Source organism: Daldinia childiae (genome assembly GCF_008694065.1).
Source record: "Daldinia childiae strain JS-1345 chromosome Unknown Scaffold5, whole genome shotgun sequence".
Taxonomy (NCBI): domain Eukaryota; kingdom Fungi; phylum Ascomycota; class Sordariomycetes; order Xylariales; family Hypoxylaceae; genus Daldinia; species Daldinia childiae.
The window spans coordinates 1,364,652-1,384,895 of NW_022984646.1; the positions used below are offsets into that span (position 1 = coordinate 1,364,652).

A 20,244-nucleotide genomic window follows, 5' to 3' on the forward strand; every position below is an offset into this window, starting at 1 on the left:
GGATCCCTGATCTGAACACGAATTGTAAATCCATAAGACCCAGTCGCTAGTAACCCCACGGGTTCAAATCGTCGGTCTCTTTCAAAGATACTTTTAAGTAATGCGACCTTGTTTTCTATCGTATCGTGCTGCCCAGTCCGACATTTGCCATGTTTAAAATACGGTTATGCTAACAATTGCGGTATAAAATTTGAAGTTTTGGATAGGTAGGTACCTATCTTATAGGAAGATTTGTATACCAGTTTTACTGTTCCTGTTCCGGCGGCATTGATCAAAGAACTTTGAAACCCCTTTCTTAAGGCCACCCCTTTTAGATGGTACAATAGCCTTATCTCTCTGTTTTTAAACAAAGCGCATAATCCATGTCATTATAGCTATACGGTGTTAAGATATAAAATTAAAGTAAAACTATTTATTACTAACTAATTAAAAAAATACTATAGTTAAAAAGGTATATCGAATCGAATCTTTAGCTTGAGGTTACTTAAGGTAACGCCATGCTTTTAAATGGACCGGGCAAGCCAGCGCAGACCTTCTTCGTATCCCTGCCTCTTGGCTACGGAACACATGAAAAATCCGACCTTGTCGCGTACGAGATTGTCAAGACCTAGCTGGGAACGAAGTTCGACATCTGATACAGCGTTGGGATGGTCGGTCTTATTTCCTAGCACAAGAAAAGTAACCTTGGCTAACTCCTCCATGGTAAGAAGAGCCAACAGCTCGGCTTTAGCTTCTGCGAAGCGCTCGGGATCCGCGGCATCGACGACAAATATAATCCCGCCAACCTCCGGAAAGTAATCTCTCCAGAGGCGCCTGGCTTGCTGGTGACCCCCAAGGTCGAATGCGGTACACACAGCATTGTCGATTCTGAACTGCTCCGAAGTTGGATGGTGAGTAGGCTCTAGAATGCCAAGGTGATCGCTTATAAGTCTGAACAGTAATGTTGACTTACCGGAGTTGTCGAGTCCGAGAAGAAGAGCTTTGCTTGCTTGTCGAGAAAACCAAGCGAGGTCAAAGCGCCACGAATCCAGTTAATAAACTCCATGATATCAGAAGAAAAGGTTTAATATTATTAGAAAGGCAATGTTTGAAAGAGAAAGGGCAAGTAAGATCCTTGTTTACTGGAAGATTATTTTAGCTCTCTAAGATGATTGGGCAGCGCATCGTCTTATACTTTATGGCGGATAGGGATATCAAAGGCTTTGTTTGTTCTACGTCAAATATCAATATCCAAGGTCAAATACTATATGTCTGAAGTAAAACAGGAAATACAGTATATCTTCAGTAACAACGGACACTAAAAACTTTCAGCAGCTGTGTGATGAAACCTCTCGGTTGTAACCTCACTCTTAAGGTAAATTTCCGAGTTTGGATTATATACACTATGTTAATCAATACCTATTGGTGGCATATTGTTCCAGCACCTTTGAGATTAAGCTTCACTGTAGAGTGTATATTCACAAATTATTTTGGTCAAATATCAGCTAGGGGTATTGTCTAAGAGTAGTGTCCCTGATAATTATTAATAGGTAAGCTATTTTATCTAATGTAAGAATAGCTTCTACCAAAAGATTGCCCCTGTGGTTCCGTTATAACCTCCTAATAGGCTCGCTTTTCACCCTTGGACTTCGCAAACTTCTTTGAGTAGCCCGATGACCTCCTGGTCAATGACGTGACATTGCGTGTCGGGAAGCCTTGCCAGCTAGTACCGTACGTCGCGACCGCATGGGCAATGGCCCGGCTCGTCGCCTCGAAGGCATCGAGGTTTAAGTTCGTCACATTGTCTTGGGCCGAGTGGTAGTTCGGGTCGTACCAGATACCTGCCGTACCGCCAAAGAGCGTGACCTCCTCGTCGGTCTTAATACCATCCGCACCGGTATCCAAGCCTCCACACGGTACACCCTGGTCTAGGAAAGGCCCGTAGTCACTCCGTCCGTTGAACTCAGATCCTACAAAAGGCAGGCCTTCCGACTTGTACCAGTCCTCAAATAGCTTCTCAGCCTGTGCGGACCCAGCTGGACCAGACAGATTAAAGGAGCTGCCGTCGCCGTCGTAGATGCCGAGCACATAGTTTGGCGAGGCAATCATATCAAAGTTGAGGTATAATCGGACCTTGTCGAGCTCCGAGGCCGCGGTGACGTTGACGTAGTGCTCTGACCCCAGCAGACCCTCCTCCTCAGCCGTCCACCATGCAAAGCGTACTTGGTTATTGGTGCGCCAGCGTGAGAGCTGCTTAGCAATAGTCAGTAGTCCGCATGAGCCGCTGCCGTTATCGTTGATGCCCGGGCCAGCCTCAACAGAGTCACTGTGCGCGCCTAGGAACAATACGTTATTAGCGTCGCCGTGCTTGGAGCTAGCGACTACGTTGTAGCTCGTCGTGTTGTCGATGTACTGCCAGAATTCGCCTGAGGAGACCAGTGCTGCGTTACTCTCGATTTGTTCGACGAGGCGTAGACCATCTGCTCGCGAGATACCACCGACTGGGATCTGTGTTCTAGAGTTTAGTTTTGCTATGGTCTTATAAATATAATTTGGGCCGTAGGTAAATCCTTACTAGGTCATTCACGCCACCAAGAGTGCCGGCCGCGAGACCTGCGGCCGCGTTGTTGTAAATGATAGCGCCGATAGCACCTTTCTCCCCGGCGAGAGTGATTTTTTCAACGAAGGTACAGTTACCTCGAGCGATTAGAGCGACGACGCCGTTCAAGGAGTCTGGATGGTCTTCCTGAATATAATTAGAGATCGGTATTCTCAAACAAAGGCTACATGGAAACTTACGGCATTGCAGCCAAAATTGGCCACGGAAACCAATGGCTTATCCGTCCAAGTCCCGTTATTGCCGAATGAGAAGCCCCCAGCTTCGAGTGTCTCACCGTTGATCGATAAGGACTCCTTAGACTGGAGAGTCACCTCTGTCGTGAACTCCTGTAGCTCGACGTTGTAATAGTCGCCTAACGACTTGAGCTGCTCGACGAAGTAATTGACGCTGTTTAGATGGCCTTCTGTGCCGTGGACCTGATTGACCGGATTTCTTAGTAGGATATTCTCTTTTCTGACGGGGAAGTATATGACATACTCGGTTTCGCCTCGAAGTTGAGTAGGCTATATTTTCCAAGTCCTGCGCGCAACCCAGCAGGTCGTCTAGGAGAACAGAGTCTACTAGAGCTTTCTATTTGATTATTAGAATTGTCTTGATGTTGGTTAATATTGGTAGCGTCAATATTTTCTTACATCTTGGACCAACGGGAGTCCACATTTCGCCCTTCTGATAGGTTCTGCGCTGCTGGTGGAGGCGAGTAGGTTCACAGCCGTGAAGACTATGCCAGAGTTTGGGACCTTCATGGCTCCTTCAACGAGTGTAAGTAATATCAATGGAGCGATAAATGACACTATACCTGAGCGAATGATAGGTATGAGCGTAACGCAAGCAAGGAGGCGTATCACTGGTAGTACGGCATGGAAAAGGGAAGCATAGGCAACCTATATATAAGAGGGATAGGTAATAATTTCTATTCCTGGTCATGTACCTGAGCTATGCAACCTAAGATCGTACCCATACCCGCGTTGCCAGCTCTAGATCGTGGTCCACTAACGATAAGAACAGTAGTGTAGCGGCTCGAGTATTTCCAGGACCATGGTATGACACGCCCCACGCGATATGGCCTCAGTTTTGCCAAGGCGTAGCATTGAATACTGCATTACCTTCCTTATCTGGGGTCGCCAAGAAGAGCTATGCGGGACAAGAAGCTCGGTTCTAGAAGAGATTACGAGTTCTATTCTATATATTCCTTGGAGAATCGTGATGCTTCTATAGGTAGTAGCGAAGAGAAACAAAGGTTATAATTGACCGGTCTTCTACGAATATTTGTGCAACAAAACGCGATATCGTCTATACCGCTATTGATGCTGACACCTACAAAATGACTCCAGAGCCTATAAAATATATAAACATTTCTATTATCTACTTATTGAGGTGTCATTCACGCTAGCGATGGTATTTTACATTTTCGGCGCGGCGGGATATACCGAAAGTCCAGAGTAGGGCCAAGTTATCGGCATATGGACTAGAAATGTAAAGTAGGATTCCGCAATCTCGTTTGTCCCAATGCCAAGTTGTTGGCGATTACACCAAGGTAGGGGTATATGATGTGAATTTGATAATATAGAATTGCGTATCAAGTTCGGGATTATCAACGGGATTATCAACATTGATTAAATTATTTATTATTCTAGATAGATACCTAGGTACCTACCTATACTATGTGTGTCTTGGCCGTAACGAAAACGAATAGAGGGTCTGGATGAATGCCGTCGTTATTCATATGTCTTATTCATATGTCTTATTCATATGCCTTATTGATATGTAATTTGGCATTATTAGGAGTTCACTTAGAAGGCTATAATAAGATTATAAGTTGGGTTGTTGCGATTAATGAATTGGTTATGCAATGTACATAGAATCATCGAAATCTTTTTTTCACTGAGTGGTTGACTACCATTTCTATAACAAGTATATCCATACACATTTAACTGAATTTTGGTATTGTCTACCTTCGAAAACAACGCAGGCAAATCTATATACGTCATGTCGTTCCCGCTCTCATGATATGCATAACCTATGCTTCTGTAAACGCCATTAAACTCCAACAACAAACAAGTGATGATGCTCTCGTCCACTAAGTCAATTAATTATCTAACCAGTCGAGGAATTCAGGAGTGAAGTAGCTGATGATGATGATCGTAGCGCCAGCTCGGAGTATTCCCTCGGTGACTTCGAATGCCATCGTCTTAAGGTCGAATACTCCGGCCTTCGCAGCGGCATGCACCATCGCGAACTCTCCGCTAACATGGTAGGCAGCAATAGGAAGATCTCTGCCTAGCTCCTTCGCGTCACTGATAATGTCAAGGTACTGGGCGGCCGGCTTCACCATAATAATGTCAGCTCCCTCGCCAATGTCTCTGACTATGGCTCGTCGGGCAAGCCCACGCCCTCCAGGTGGCAGCTGGTAACATCTTCGGTCGCCAAATGAAGGTGCCGAACCGGCGGCATCCCTAAAGGGGCCATAGAGACAACCAGAAAATTTAGCGGCGTATGACATTAATAGAGTCTTATGCGCAATTCCCTCCTCAATGAGCTTAAGTTTAATAGCCCGAATACGGCCATCATTCATGTCGGATGGTGCGACGCAATGGGCACCGGCTTGGGCGTAGGCCATGGCAACGTCGGAAATTCGATCCACCGACAATTGATTGTTCAAGGTGGCGTCATCTCTGAGGATTCCACAATGACCATGGGAGGTATACTCGCAGAGGCAGACGTCGACGACGATAAATAGGTGAGGAAATCGTTGTCGCAACAATCGGATACCCTGGATGACCGGGCCCTTTGGATCGTCGGCAGCTGTCGCTAATGCGTCTTTGGTACCGGGTTTGAGTGGAACCCCGAAAAGGATGACTGACCGGAGACCCTTTCGTACCAATGGTTCTAGAAACGGGACTAATTTGTTGACACCGCGGCGGTATTGGCCTGGTAAAGAAGGAATAAGAGTTTCGTCGTCCTCGATGTCTGAAATGAAGAGAGGGTAGATTAACATTGACTACATCCCGATGTTAGTTCTTAAAGCTCTCGTCTTGCTGGAATATACTGATATATTGGTTAACTAACCTTAGTCAATTGTCGTTCAGCTTGCCATGATCTAGCAAGAGGATGGTGGTAACCGCCATGAAGTTGGCTAGAAATATCGCCGGCAATGCTCACGCTAGTGGCTGCCGTGCTCGCGTAGGACATGGCCCTAGAGATATGGGAGGCTCGGTCGTCGACAGTAGAGGCCGAAGCAGTGGCTCGAGGTTGACGTGGCGTTATTCCATCGCGAATAGCAAGATCATGAACGAGATTGGAGAAGGACATTTTGCCAGCACTATGTAATCCTAATGAAGGAAGAAAAGATTGGCAAAATCGTCGACCGACTAACTTGACTTATGAAGTGTAGGAGAGTAATGCGACTCAGAGATATGATAGAGAAAATAGAGAGGATTGGTTGGTCTAGGTAATAAAAGAATGAAATCTATCCGAGTCGAAGTCCAGCTGCGAAGGCCGACGATGTAGAAAATGCCGTTTGGGAAAAGAGGAAGAATAACCGAGTAAGCCGTGGCCAAAATGGCAAAGCGGAAAGAAGGGTACTTAAGAAAGGTGATTCGGGAAATAGTAAGTTTGCGACGGAGTTCACGGCCGCTCTGGATGCAGTTGCGAAATTCGCTGCGAATGAATTTTTGCCCCTTCGGACCTGGTCGTCTAGATTCTAGTGGGGTACCTCGGAAGGTATTTTAAATACCTGAAACAGTGTAGTTCGCACGTACCTTGTAAGTACCTTAGTAGCTTGTGATCTACATGTATAAATTCCTGAAGGTATCTAAACTACCTATGTAGTAACTAACAGTATTAACTGGACCTTTTTTTAAATTTTCTATTCATTATATATCTTTTACGCTTTATATGGGAGTGAATATTAGTGGTTGCATTTATAAAAGAAATTGCAATTCAAAAGTAAAGACGGAAATCTAAAGTGTATAAGTAGATTATAATATTTAACTGAATTTCGGGATTTAATGGTCAAAGTCATGGAGTAGGTACTCTCACAGTGTAAAGAAAACCGCCGAAGCTTGTACTTATCATCTTCTATAACGGAACTATTTCAACAGCGGAAAGTGTCTCCTACGGATTACTATTTAAGACGGCATCCAACACCGACATTTACCGACTCCCCGCCTCGCAATTGGCCAATCAAATATGTATAATTTGAAAACACCTCTTATCTAATGTACGTGTAACACCAAATGCAACACTAACCCGGACGCTAGGCTTCGCTGGCATCAGTGGCTTCAAGTTGATCTCTACTGACAAACTTTATACAATCGTTGCTTCATTGGTTCCTCTTTGTATGACAAGACGCCAACCTGCATGATGATGTGCACGCAAAAGAAGTCAGGCGCTAGACGCCACAAATTTGAATTAAAGTTTTCTCTATAGTCATTTCGTAAGATACATATCGTGTTTACATTACATGTACGTAAATAATATGGCTTGCATACATGTAAGTAGTATATAATATTATGTACTTTACAACATACCCAGTCGCCTCCAGACAAAGCTCGCACCTCCTAGCAGAGCCGTCACACCAGTAAACACTATCAAGCTGCCGTAACCACTACTGTAGCCAAATGGTGCCGTGTTTCCTTTCCACGGCAGACTTCGTATTAGATTTTCGCTCAGAGGTCCCGAGACCACGTTACCAATACCTCGCCCTGCAGCAAGCCAGCCAAATACCATACTTGGGTCAATGTAGCCTTGATCTAATGATTCTCCTTTTCGGACGATGTCCATCATAACCCCTGGCCAAGTAGACGTATAAGAGCCTGCAAATAAGCCGTAGACAATACAGAAAAAGTATAGAAGCGGGAGAGACGATGACAAACCCCATATAACCAAGGCGCCGATGGTTGCACCAAGTGTCGATAACAATATGCATGTGGTAACGTGAAATCGATCGATGAAAAAGCCCATGGCAACACAGCCAAAGACGGAAGCAACATTTACCAAAAGGATAGTGTGCTGCTGAACCGTATGATGCGGCGCCGAGAGCACTGCGGGCATAATTAGGAAGATAAATACCCGGCAAGAAGAATCCCATCGCTTCTATCACATTGGCCAATTGGTATAACCAAAAAGTCGGCAACAAGAACATGCTTAAGCTGAAGGGTTTAACATGGCTGGTAGCTGAATAGGGGAGTCGTGGCTTGATGTAGAACGATAACGGAATCGTCAAGGCGAAAAGCACACCAGACCAGATCCGCAACGTTGTTCTGAACCCGACAGTGCGAAGGAGGAATTCCATGAGGAGAGGTAGCACTACTCCTGCGAGGCCCGTACCACTCCACATGATACCATAGGCGAGACCTTTGCGTTGTACAAACCACTCGTCTATATACTAATGGGATATCTCAGTTAGTAAAATTTTACCATCAAGTCTATTCTGTTTTGTTATTCGGGTATTTGTGTATATTCCCTTTAGAGTAGGTGTATACTTACCAATATACAAGGACAGTAGGCGATGCCACCACCGATAGCATAAAGGACACCTTGGGTGGCGATGAGATGTGAGATATTCGACGAAAAGGAGCTCATCGCAAGTGCAAGGCACATAGTGAATAACCCAACTATAGACGTCCACCGAGCCCACCGAGCAAAGATGCGGCAGAGCCCCATCATGAGAGGGCAAGTCAGGTACATGATACCCATTGCACAAGTACCGATGACAGCAACATTCGGCGAACCCGCAAAAGGCTCGTGGGTGCTATAATAGTCCTGGAACACTCCGAAGGAAAAGGGGAAACCTTGAAACTGGTTAGCAATTTGTTGCTTCTTCATATTATTAAAACACACCCCAAACTAAAGCTTCGATCGCGAAGCACGCTGCTAGGAAAAGCCAAGCATCCTTTCCCCCATCGACAGGTGGTAGTGAGAATTCTTGTCTGCCATCTTCGGGCTGCGAATCAGCTTGCTGAGTTCCGCTCTCATCTGGGGTCGTAAAAACCCCTGTCCTGGAAATAGGATGAGAAATAGACTCAAGCTCTATATCACGGCTCGCCATCTTATAGATGAGTGGTCGTAATGAGAAAATAGCAAGCTAATTGCAGCAGGGGAGTAAAGGCAGGCTATGAGATGCATCACCAAGACAGCTTCGAAAAATAGCTATTTGAGTTCTTACATCTCCGGTAATGGAGGTATGAAGTGGAGAGATATTTAATCAGACCGACTTTTAGTTGGTATTCACTTATCACCTAGATTTATCTAGCGGTGCGCCTTTCCACTTGACAATTTGTTAAAAATTCCAGTTTTCCTCGGCTAAGTTTAATGCGACTGGTAGAAAGTTCGAGCTCCTCTGCGAGCATTACATACACGATTGCCTAGGTACATTTCTTCGAGATGTTGGGAACTTATACGGCATAAATCACCTACCTTAGGTACGTAATCGACTTAGGTACCTACCTATCTATCTGTTGAACGAATGGCGCGGACTCGCGACTAGTCGCGCGGGTTTTATTCCAGTAAAACTTTATCTTAAGCATTCCTCTTAGATCGAATTACTAATACCAATAACCACCTAGGTTAGAACAGTGTGTTGAATACTAAGTCTTCGTTCATAGGTAATTGTGCTACCAATACCTTATTGTGTTACCCACGGGAGCGTGATTTCTTCTCCTTTTTGCTCGTGGATTGGATACTTGGCATTGATGGTATCACTTGATCTAACTGACTCTGATAGATTCAACTTTCATCCTATAAAATGCCCAGATGTTCAAACTACGAGTATCCTTAAGAGCTTATTAAATTCGCTTTGATCTTCGCCAAATCATCTTTTGAAAACCCTAGCTTATCCGTAACGAATTTCTCGAAGCCGCCGTACTCCTTCTGCACGCCGTCGACAAACGCGTTCCAGCTCGAGGCCCGCAGATTGATCAAATTGTGGAAACCCGGCTGTTCCTTGCTCTTCGCATGCGAACCGGCTACCGCGAACTCCAAAAGCATCAACCGAACTGGCTCGGTCCCTATGCGCGATAGCATGTAGTCTAGGATTATGGTTTCTTGCGACGCGCCGGCAAGGGCTAGCAGAAGACCGGAAAGTACGCCCGTTCGGTCGCGTCCGGCTAGGAAATATGTGTTAGTGTGGACCTCATATATATGATCTCCCTCAACTATAGGAATGCTGTCGTTGGATGGTTGGTAGGGACACGGTAATATACGGACCAGTGCAGTGGACCAGGAACGGGTCGCTCGGTCGATCCCTAACATGTTCTAGAATCGCCTTCCAGCTCTCCTGGTACACATCTATGACCTCGAGGTACATCTCACGGTACCCATCCTCGCCCTCACCGGGGACAAAGTGGTCTAGCTCGGGCGTCGAGTCGGGCCGTGTGCTCTCGATCCAGGTGTTCTCGACATCCTGAAGCGCGGGGTCCGGGGCACCCGCGCGCTCCTCAGGAGACCGTAAGTCGAACACACGCTTGACGCCTAGCTTACCCTCAAGCACAGCACGGCCGTTGTCTGTCAGCCGAACGAGAGCACCGGATCGGAAAGCGAAGTTAGAGCGGATCGGACTACCGGGAACTAGCCCGATGTCTCGCGTGTTGAAGGTGCCGTCGACGAACACGAAGGGCGGGTTCGTGAGAACTGGGATGTACTGCTCCTTGGTGATTTCCTGCGAGACGTCGGTCTCGGAGAGCTTGAGGAGGGCGGCAGCGTCGGCCATGAGTGCGACTGTAACTACGTTACGATTAGAAGGCTTAGTTCGTAGTAATTCGTGATATGTAAGTTGAACCGAGGCAAGACAAGTGGTATTAGCAAATTCTCTAGTTGTTCTTTAGGTAGGCAACTAAGCAAGAGTAAGGGTAAGTTATAAGAGCACTAAGTAGTAAGTATAATAAGGGCACTAGGTGCCATCCCTAAGAAAGGGGGGCACCTAAGTTAATAGAGTTACTATGGTATAGCACCTTCCATCTTGGCCGCAAGCTTACTGGCGGGGACCCTGGCATCTAGTGTAAGACATTCTGCAGGGACGGTTTTTTACCCCGCCCCCGCTTCTCGTACAACCTTATTGACATTTGACAGGTCTACGGTACCTGAAACACTCTGATAAATCGTTACATCATTCTAACCCTATTCGATATGCATCTACCCGTGAAGATACTCAATGGAGTTGAGGATATTTCGGTATCTAATCGCACAATATCGGAACTATTGTGATCAAAACGCTTCGGGTTACTCAGATAGGTACCTAATGTTAGTGAATGCGTATGGAATATTGTGAATACCTAGCTAGGCACATAGGACCTCGCTAACATATCCGGTTTATGTAGTCAAAACGCCAGTCTTCCAAATAAGACAGTGCCATATCTGATCTGCTAAATAACATAAACAAGTAGTCATGGACTGGTTCCGCCTCCCGCGCCTTGGCCGTGATACGATCTGGATATACTCATCAGCCGTAATTGTTTCATTAGCAGGGCTTATCAAGATTCGTCAGGGCGTAGTAGACTACGCTTATACGGATACCTACTGCTATCAATCTATGCGCACAAATTCAGTTGTAGAGCCGTTTGCGAATTGCTTCTCAGTGTCGCCTACTGGGAAGTTTTCTAAGGTCTTCAAGGCCGGAGCTGGTACAGAGCTTGCTCAGAATGCAAGTTCGGGCTTTGCTAGTATGTAACATTCAGTCTATCATACTTAATTATGGAAAATGGTAGCTTACTTATATTGCTATAGTGCCGGGACTATGGGATGGACATGGACATCTTCTACAGTATGGTGAGTTCTTGAACTCGGTAGATCTTTTCGGATCTACTTCTATGGATGATGTTCGGTCTCGTATACGGAAATATCTTGGCCAAATCCCCGAGGCTGGGTCGAAGGAGGAGTGGCTAAGAGGCGTTGGATGGGATCAGATGGCTCTTGGGCAGATGCCGACTGCTGTAAGTTTCGTGAGGGTATACTGGTCTTCGTTAAAATACTGACGTTCTCGGAGAGTGATTTAGCGGCGGATAAAGACCTAAAGGACTTATACATCATGCTAGATAGAGTAGATGTACATTGTATCTGGGTTTCTCAGGCAGTGCTGGACTTACTCCCAGAGTCTATCCCTGATGTTCCTGGCGGAGAGATCATTAGAGATCCTGGAATGGGCGTGTTCTGTGATAATGCGATGGATATGGTCATGGCATTATGGCCGAAGCCAGACAATAAAAAGAAGCAGCAATTCGTAAAGAGTGCTATGGGAAAATTAAACGAAGTAGGACTTGTGGGTATACATGATGCTGGTGTCACGCCTGGCAATCTAAACCTCTTCAAAGACCTAGCAGCTGGTTCCGACTGGACGGTACGAGTATACGCCATGATAGAGTGTTACGAACGGAATACGTTCTGTCCAAACGAAGTGGAACGATACACAAGTCCAGATGGCTTTTTAAGTATACAGAGCGTTAAGCTTTTCGCTGGTAAGCTTTACAGAGATTCTTCATACCTATTGATTAGGTCTAACTTCAAATAGATGGCGCTCTGGGAAGCTGGGGAAGTGCTCTAATCGACCCCTATACCGATCGTCCAGACACGTCAGGCTCTCTACTTGTTAATGCTTCGGAATTGGTATACGACACGATCGCATGGGCCAATGAAGGTTTTCAAGTCAACATACATGCAATTGGCGACCTGGCAAACCGATATGCAATTGACGCCATGGTTGCCGCCCTCAGACTGCTATGTCCCAACGAGCCTCTCTCGCGCTGCCAATCCTACCATCGCTTCCGCATCGAGCATTCTCAAATCATCCACCCGGACGACCAGACTCGAATACACGCAATCGGAATTATCCCGTCTATCCAACCCACTCACGCCACAAGCGATATGGCATATGCGGAGAAGAGACTGGGCAAGGAACGCACCGTGAAGGAGGCATATAGGATGCGCTCGCTCCTAGACGCCAAACCTGTGTTAGGAAGTGACTTTCCCGTCGAACCACCAAACCCGTTCCAAGGCATATACGCGGCCGTCACGAGACGAAGTCCGCATACCGGTAGAGGTAAGGATAATTCGCCTGAAGGGTGGTACACGGAGGAGGCCCTCGATTTGGACCAGGCAGTCTGGGGCTTCACCGAGGGCCCCGCGTACGGCGGGTTTACGAAGGGCAAGACCGGAGTTATCAAACCGGGAGCCTACGCGGATTGGATCGTTCTGGACACGCCACTCGAGAACCTTTATATAGAAGATCTGCGCGAGCTGACGGTACGAGAGACGTGGGGGGGGAAAAAAGGTCTACTCGCGTGACCAATAGACATGGTTGGTAGGGTAGGTCTTTTTATTATTATACATAGATCATCTAGACAATAGAGGGCTTATGAGTCTGTTATATTCTATGATACTTACCATAGATAATCAAATGATATTTCTATTTAAAGGGTTTTTTTTTTAGTTTACTTCTGACCAGCCCATTGGAAGTTCGTTTCAGGGGGTAGCAATGCCTCTATCATATGTTTCACAGCATCAGGACAATAACTCGAATAATGCCTTGCCATGATAACTATGCTCGACCTCGCCCCCAAATATTTCGTAAATATAGAATTTATAAATATATAGCGTTGGGGTCTGTATAACGGTTGTCTCTTTATTGGGGCCGTATGGAGGGACCAAACAAATACGGCTTAATTTCGTCCTCTCACAATTCTCGTCGATCATTATAAATCTAGTCGAAGTTAGCTCTGAAGCTTTACACATATACCTCTTTCTTAAGAGATTATGGCAACTAAACTAGAATCAAGAGATAATGGGGGTTCATCCGAGGAAGAACTTAACTCATTAACGAATCTAAACAATAGAGCTTCTTCGACACAAGATATTGACGTGCCATCGCCCCTAGGTGATAACGATGATAATACAACATCAGTTTCGGTTTATTCTGTTAGTAGGCAATCAAGTCAAAGTAAGTCATTTATAATTAGGGATTTCTTCTACTGACGACCTAGGGTCAATAAATCAAGTAATTCAACAACACCTCTCCCCACCGGATCACGACAATCATATCGGATTAACGAATGGCCAACAAACGCCAGTTTCTGACGAGTCTGCTGCCGCTTCACCAACATCCACTACCTCTGCCCTGCCTTGCAATAGCGACCAGACCTCACCGCCTCGCTCTTGGTGGTGGTGGTGGGAAATCGGTGCAGCACTTCTCAGCATTATCAGTATTTCTGCAATTATTGGGATAGTCATTTCAATCAATGACACCCCTCTTGAATCATGGCAGTTTGCCATTTCTCCAAATTCCCTTATCTCAATTTTGACAACTATCGGGAGAAGCGCAATGATGATACCAATAGCAGCTTGCCTCAGCCAGCTTAAATGGCACCACTTTCGTACACAGCCTCGGAGATTAAGCAGTCTTCAAATATTCGACGACGCGAGTCGGGGCCCATGGGGTTCGGTTCTTTTTATTTTCAAGGTTCGAACACGAGTTCTAGTGGGATTATTCTTCGCACTTATCACTATACTTGCACTTGGTTTTGAACCTAGCGCCCAGCAGATCTTAGAATTCCGCCCTAAACGTATTATGATATTAGAACAAGTGCCTATTCTAGGAAAAGCCGATAGATACTATTCTAAAGGATTTAACAGTCCGCAATTCGAAGGTAAGGCTCCAACGACGTGCTCTGCCCAGATAGCTCTATGGAACTCGGTCTGAACTCACTTCTAAACAGTTGCCGGGAGTAGCCCTAGTCATCATGCATTATCATTAGAATCTTCTCTGCTCAACGGAGCGGCTGGTACACTTTGGCAACCTAGGTTTTCTTGTCCTGAAAACGCAACTGATTGCGAATGGGACAATTTTACTAGCCTTGGGTTATGCGGAGAATTCCGGAACATAACGGACGAGAAGGTTCATAGCTGCACATGCCTCACATGCAAACAAGGGCGAGTACCCTGGGGTATCGGTCTATCTCTCGGGTGTTATTACGGCTTTAAATATCAGATAGATGACAATCCGCAGCGGGGAGTACCGATGTTTTATTCACTCACCGTAGGAGCCCAGGGACCACACGCAGAGAACCCGACAACGGCTTCCACGATTTTCCGTGCTGTAAAAAGTACGGAGAATCTAGGATTGGTCGTTGCAAAAGTAATGGGGGGGCAGGTCCATGTTGACGAGGGGGAAACTGCCAACGTTACGGATATAACAAATACGGAGGACCTAGAAAGTCTTCCTAAACTGCCTATGGTAGAACTATACACCATTAAGTGGTCTTGGTGTGCTAAGACATTCCTAAACGTCACTGCTAGTCCTGCCGGGATAAGACCTGGGACCATTGAGTCGGCAAATCTTAAACAAGGACTCCTGCCGAGCGAAGGTTGGGAGGTATTAACCGAGTCTGCAACAGGATCACAATTCCACGTCACCACCACCACAGACTCAAGCCTTATGTCTTATTTATACGACCTTTTCAACACTACAGTGTACGACCGTATACATCGAGAATCCCTATCTGACGCGGAGAAGAAATTTGACATTGGTTCTCTTCTGTATGGGACAGACCTAAGGAATCTTACCGGTAACATTGCGGAAGTCCTTACAAATCAGATTCGGAGTAATGACCCCGGAGACAACGCAAATGCCACGGTAATTGACGGGCGAGCTTGGACGGACAAAACATATATACGTGCCCGCTGGCAATGGATTATCCTTCCCTTATCCGAAACTATACTGACTGGGGTTCTTCTCGTGGTTTCAATCCGTATAACGAAGGGTCAAGGCCTCTGGAAGAGCTCTACCGCTGCACTTTTGTTGCATAAGCTCGGCGGCTGGACAGAAGAGGAGTTGAATTTAACATGGGAACAGACGTCTGAACAGTTGGATGCTAAGACGGAGAGGATGCTAGCTACACTGAAGAGGGATGAAAATGGTGTACACGGATTCTATAAGGCACCTTAGACGTAAATTGGTCTAAAATTCTCCCTACTTACGCGATTCAGGGGTAAGGATGACTCGCATAGAAATGCTATTTTTATGGATAGAACTATTAACGCGTTGCATTTATCCCTTTTTTATACTTTACTCGTGTATTGGTAGTTCAACAAATAAGCAACTAAAGCTAGGCCACCAAGGTACCAGTCACATTGAGCTCTGTATCTCTTGAATTGCGCCCACCGTCGACCTTTTCTATGTCAGGTATAAGCTGCAGGTGTTACAGTTTGTACGGAGTACTATGCAGCCGCAATGATAGACTTCTAGTAGACAACTTTATAGGAACAATTAACGGTTCTAGAGTTACCCCTAATAATAGGCTAGAATTATATATACACATATTATCAAAGTATATTACAAGGCAAGTTAATATAATACATCTTTTGAAGAAGGCTTTACAGTATACTAATGAAAGCTTAATAATTCTGACAAAAGGTATGGTATGATATCGTATTCTTCACTAACATAAATTGTTAGGCCCCTACATGGCTCTGGTGATATTTAGATAAGGCGGGATAAGTAATTTCTTGATGGCAGACAAAATATGGAGCCGTATAGTTTTGGCGTTAACCCGCTTCACCATTCCGGATTTAAACTTAAGTCCAACGAAATATGTATTTTTATACAGACCGGACGACATTATAGTAACCTCTTATGTCCTTCGTAGATCGGTATTGACCGGGCAGCGAAGACGCGAAGAACCGATATTTTCGACCATGTGGACGGTTATATCGTTATTACTCGGATCTAATATCAAGATAGTCCCTTAGTTATCCCCGTATATAACCCTCCTGATTCCCCCTATAAAGTTTTGATCTTTCCCCAGGACTATATTGATCTTAGAAACAAAGCACTAAGAATCGCAATTAGTATACTTCATTATAAAACAGTTACAATGTCTACTTTCACTAAACCAAACCGTCCTCTAACCTGGCTCATCACTGGAGCTACATCAGGCTTCGGCGAATCTCTCTGTCGTCTAGTCCTAGCTGGTGGCCACAAGCTGATAGCGACGTCCCGCAACCCTTCTCGTAACCCCGAGCTTGCAGCTGAGATCAACGCTCGTGGTAACGACAGCCAGTTAATTCAACTTGACGTTGATGACCGAAACAGTGGCCAGATCATGTAAGTGACCCTATGGCTGTTCAAGTCTTTTCTCCTTTTCACCCCTGAGCCATCCTCTTAGGCAAGACCATAACACCCTTGGCGACTATTTTAAGGGGTAGTTGTTGATTTCATATTTTAGCGAATCTCTGGAGGCTTCCAGAATTGAAATCGACGTTCTGGTGAATAACGCTGGGTATTGTATCTATGCTCCCGTGGAAACGGCCGCCGAAGAGGAAGTACGAGCTCTGATGGAAACATTGTACTTCGGCCCTGTCAGGCTCGCTCGTGCTGTTCTACCTTACATGCGCAGGCGTAGATACGGCGTCATCGTGAATATCAGCAGCGGCGCTGCTCTGGATGGAAGAGATAGTATGGGGCTCTATGCTGGAGCCAAGGCTGCGCTCGATGGTAAGGCATACCAAGTCGAGTGTTTTCATCCGCAATATGCGCTAATGATGGCGATCTAGGAATATCCAAAGTCCTTGCGAAGGAGGTTGCTCTGTTGGAATCCGCACTCTAACCGTTACCCTTGGGACTTCAACACCAATTTGCCAATGCTACTATCGTCGGCAAAATCCTCTTCCAGACGACTATAAGGGCTCGGTGGCAGAGCAGATGATTCAGATTAGTATGTAACATTTAAAAATCCCCTCTAAATCCGTCTTGGGTCCTAAAGCTTCCTCATGGGATCAATTCGCGACTATGTGTGGTTCAAAGAAGCCTTGATACCACCCCCCCTTTATTATATAAACTGATTACAGTACTAACTTTATCATTGTAGTGTCCAGTGGCAAACTACAACCAAATGGTGATAAAGATAAGGCAATGAAGGCCCTCTACGAAGTTGTTGTTGGCGAAGGTGCTGGAAAGGGCCACGAAGCTGAACGGCTTCTTCCTTTGGGCCAGGATATGACTCTTCGTTTGAAAGGCCAGTTGGAGTATTTTAACCACGCCTTAGAGGTCTTTGGAGATGTCACGGACAATGTTGCTGTAGACAAGAAATGATATATCTGAGAACCATAACGCGAGTAGATATCCTATCAATCGTACTAAGTACGAAGTTTATTCTAAGTATTGTGCAACATTGCTCTATAAATTATAGGGTTAATCTAAGGAGTTCCTTTTACTTTGCCTCTATACCAATACCTAAGCCAGTGCCGTTAACATTCATCATGAACCTAGTTCAGGAGATTCACTGGTCTTGTCAGATGCCCTGTGCCATATCTACTAGGATAATCCAGGTTTCCAGCCCAGGGCGAACTCCCTGATAAAAAGAGAAATAAACCGCTCGGACCTCTGGGTTATAAAGCTACCTAGGTTAGGTAAGTTGGAATTCACAAGCTATAATCCTTAAGAGAAGCTTAGGCCCTAACTGTGGAGTATCGGATAGCTTGCCGGGCCTGGCCTATATAAAAATCAAGGAACTAAGTTAAGGACTAGCAAATATCCTAGAGGTACCTAGTGTCCTAAGCCTTCGCGGCTTTAATGAGATATCATCTTACGGAAGGAATAATCTTAGCATAGAAGTTAGCTTAGGAATTAGGAAATAGAAATTTACAGGCGTAAGAACTAATCGTAGCTGATTAAGATTAGGTGCTTATGGTATTATGCTACGGATGCTGGGGCTATAATTTATGTCGTACTTTCATCTAGAAACCGCAAGGCCCAGGATATACCATCCCGCCAGCCGATCCGAATGGGTAGTCTTCTATACCAAGAGGGCATTTATCAGACGTAGTTGCGCCCGAAAGCTGTGCCTCCTTGATCAGAAGCTGACACATCGTACCAGTATAAACCGACGCAACGCAGTTTTGTCGCTGCTGACACTGCTGGCAACAGTCTTGGGAAGAGTTGGCCTGGACATTTTCAGCGCGGTTACCTTTTCCACTACCCCCTGTGTTGTAGCCAACACTGCAGCGGTCATATGCAACCGTTTGAGTTGCCATCTGAGGGGAGGAGTTGTTAGTTGAGATATGCCCTAGAGAGACTCAATTCTAGGTAAATAAGGCAGGTGACTTACAGCTACAACAGTAGTTGTGGTGCTCTTGGTAAATGTGACGATGGTCGAGGTTATCGTCTTAGTCGAGACAGTTATCTTCGACTCAGTGATAGTACTTGTGGTAGTCTGGGAAATTATGAGTAATAACTCTTCGTATTGTAGATAGGAAGCCAACTTACGGCATCAGATGATACAGTCGAGACGACAGGACTCACACCCAGACAATTGCAGGCCGAGCTGATGGCTAAGCTTGAAACGCTGTCCGTGGGCAAACTTGTCAAAGTAGGACAGGCGACAGCGGCAGAGGCAGACGAGCTGGCCGGAAGTTCATTGGACTCTATTTCGCGTCGACCAACTGGACCAGGTGAGGGAGTCGCGAAGACAGTAGTACTCGAAGTAGAGACAATTATTTCCGTCTCGGTCGTAGTAGTAGTTGTGAATACTACTCTAGTAACAGTACGGGTAGCCAACTCCGTAGTAGTTGTCAGAGCCGTTTCGGATGGAGGAACCGCGAATACTGTATTCGTGCCTAGGAAGCTGCTGCATAAAGCAACGGCATCAGTCGATACACTAGGAGCACATTGCTCAACAACTTCTTGGGCCCCGGCGAGGACGGCAAGGCCATTAGTGCATTGGGCGAATACACTGCGGGCTAGAAGAGCTACCGCCGCAATGGAAGAAGAGGCGCGCATTTCTAAAGATTAAGTATGAAATAATGAATGACGGTCTATTAAAGATAAACGAGCGTATGCTAGAAATGCCAAGAACATCGAACTTCAACGAAGAAATCAAATTCTCTCGCAACACAACAAAAAGAGCGTGTATATATTGAAAGAGAAAAGACTAAGCTTATGGGCAGTGACTATAGGCCTTATTAAAGGATATCATGGACTGATCCTTACGATCCATCATCTGGAGACGCATGGGAAAGCGACTACGAAGTCAGGGGTAAGCGAGCCGGCGTCTCAGACTATAAGTCGACTAATCTAAATATCTGTATAGTATTATTCGACTCAAGCCAATTTAGTATTAAGCTTAATTAGCCGCTACTCATTTTCGTGCTTCCGTAGATATTAGAGATTAGACCTCTGCTTGGCTCGAGGAATGGATGTGCTTGGCCTTACGTAGGTATGTAAATAGCTTTTCTTTTAGCGAGGCACTCACATCCCACGTGGTTGTGACGGGTTCTTCATGTGGGAAGGGTACCATCTCGTCGATTATATTAATATGAACTCTCGGCATATATTAGGTACCTCCTAATGTATATAAAATTTTTCTTCTTTTTGAGAAGCTTTTAATAATCCGTAGAGAGAAATTGGCATTTAGGAGGGGACCTTGATTTTGTGTATGGGCGAGATAATTTATACTATGCATAAAATAGAGATTATAAACGATTGATCTTGATATGTGATGGTATGGTTGCTACTTGAGTGATAACTATCATTTAAGTTATATCGAATTTCTTCGTTATACTTGAAAGTGATTTGTGCCGTAGCTACCTGTTGACATGCCTAAAAATCAAAGGATTAAATTTGTATTGCGGCCGTAGAAACAATAAGTACCTCCAACTGGCGG

At 45.4% G+C, this 20,244-nt stretch overlaps 8 protein-coding genes across 8 annotated transcripts; 2 read left to right on the forward strand and 6 right to left on the reverse strand.

Moving 5' to 3' along the window:
* Positions 1 to 503: 503 nt before the first annotated feature.
* Positions 504 to 1,045, reverse strand: GL218_05500 (Small COPII coat GTPase sar1; the record flags this gene model as incomplete). The annotated part of the gene is made up of 2 exons (XM_033582166.1): positions 504 to 872; positions 953 to 1,045. 2 exons carry the CDS (start codon positions 1,043 to 1,045, stop codon positions 504 to 506), a joined length of 462 nt encoding a protein of 153 aa, XP_033434751.1.
* A 554-nt stretch (positions 1,046 to 1,599) lies between these two features.
* On the reverse strand, positions 1,600 to 3,342 carry GL218_05501 (putative leucine aminopeptidase 2; the record flags this gene model as incomplete). Its single annotated transcript, XM_033582167.1, has 5 exons — positions 1,600 to 2,487; positions 2,555 to 2,725; positions 2,779 to 3,015; positions 3,077 to 3,169; positions 3,232 to 3,342. The coding sequence occupies 5 exons, from the start codon at positions 3,340 to 3,342 to the stop codon at positions 1,600 to 1,602; spliced, it is 1,500 nt and encodes a 499-aa protein (XP_033434752.1).
* Positions 3,343 to 4,685: 1,343 nt separating this feature from the next.
* Positions 4,686 to 5,908, reverse strand: GL218_05502 (Delta-aminolevulinic acid dehydratase; the record flags this gene model as incomplete). The annotated part of the gene is made up of 2 exons (XM_033582168.1): positions 4,686 to 5,597; positions 5,666 to 5,908. 2 exons carry the CDS (start codon positions 5,906 to 5,908, stop codon positions 4,686 to 4,688), a joined length of 1,155 nt encoding a protein of 384 aa, XP_033434650.1.
* A 1,209-nt stretch (positions 5,909 to 7,117) lies between these two features.
* GL218_05503 (Monocarboxylate transporter 14) lies at positions 7,118 to 8,648 on the reverse strand (the record flags this gene model as incomplete). The annotated part of the gene is made up of 4 exons (XM_033582169.1): positions 7,118 to 7,389; positions 7,595 to 7,985; positions 8,087 to 8,391; positions 8,441 to 8,648. The coding sequence occupies 4 exons, from the start codon at positions 8,646 to 8,648 to the stop codon at positions 7,118 to 7,120; spliced, it is 1,176 nt and encodes a 391-aa protein (XP_033434750.1).
* A 725-nt stretch (positions 8,649 to 9,373) lies between these two features.
* GL218_05504 (Tyrosine-protein phosphatase) lies at positions 9,374 to 10,307 on the reverse strand (the record flags this gene model as incomplete). Its single annotated transcript, XM_033582170.1, has 2 exons — positions 9,374 to 9,705; positions 9,806 to 10,307. The coding sequence occupies 2 exons, from the start codon at positions 10,305 to 10,307 to the stop codon at positions 9,374 to 9,376; spliced, it is 834 nt and encodes a 277-aa protein (XP_033434653.1).
* Positions 10,308 to 10,982: 675 nt separating this feature from the next.
* Positions 10,983 to 15,530, forward strand: GL218_05505 (putative amidohydrolase YtcJ; the record flags this gene model as incomplete). The annotated part of the gene is made up of 6 exons (XM_033582171.1): positions 10,983 to 11,256; positions 11,321 to 11,526; positions 11,580 to 12,048; positions 12,102 to 12,832; positions 13,725 to 14,232; positions 14,302 to 15,530. 6 exons carry the CDS (start codon positions 10,983 to 10,985, stop codon positions 15,528 to 15,530), a joined length of 3,417 nt encoding a protein of 1,138 aa, XP_033434654.1.
* Positions 15,531 to 16,458: 928 nt separating this feature from the next.
* GL218_05506 (Fatty acyl-CoA reductase) lies at positions 16,459 to 17,190 on the forward strand (the record flags this gene model as incomplete). Its single annotated transcript, XM_033582172.1, has 3 exons — positions 16,459 to 16,688; positions 16,810 to 17,078; positions 17,138 to 17,190. The coding sequence occupies 3 exons, from the start codon at positions 16,459 to 16,461 to the stop codon at positions 17,188 to 17,190; spliced, it is 552 nt and encodes a 183-aa protein (XP_033434651.1).
* A 1,129-nt stretch (positions 17,191 to 18,319) lies between these two features.
* GL218_05507 (uncharacterized protein) lies at positions 18,320 to 19,361 on the reverse strand (the record flags this gene model as incomplete). Its single annotated transcript, XM_033582173.1, has 3 exons — positions 18,320 to 18,616; positions 18,691 to 18,795; positions 18,849 to 19,361. The coding sequence occupies 3 exons, from the start codon at positions 19,359 to 19,361 to the stop codon at positions 18,320 to 18,322; spliced, it is 915 nt and encodes a 304-aa protein (XP_033434652.1).
* Between the last annotated feature and the right edge of the window lie 883 nt (positions 19,362 to 20,244).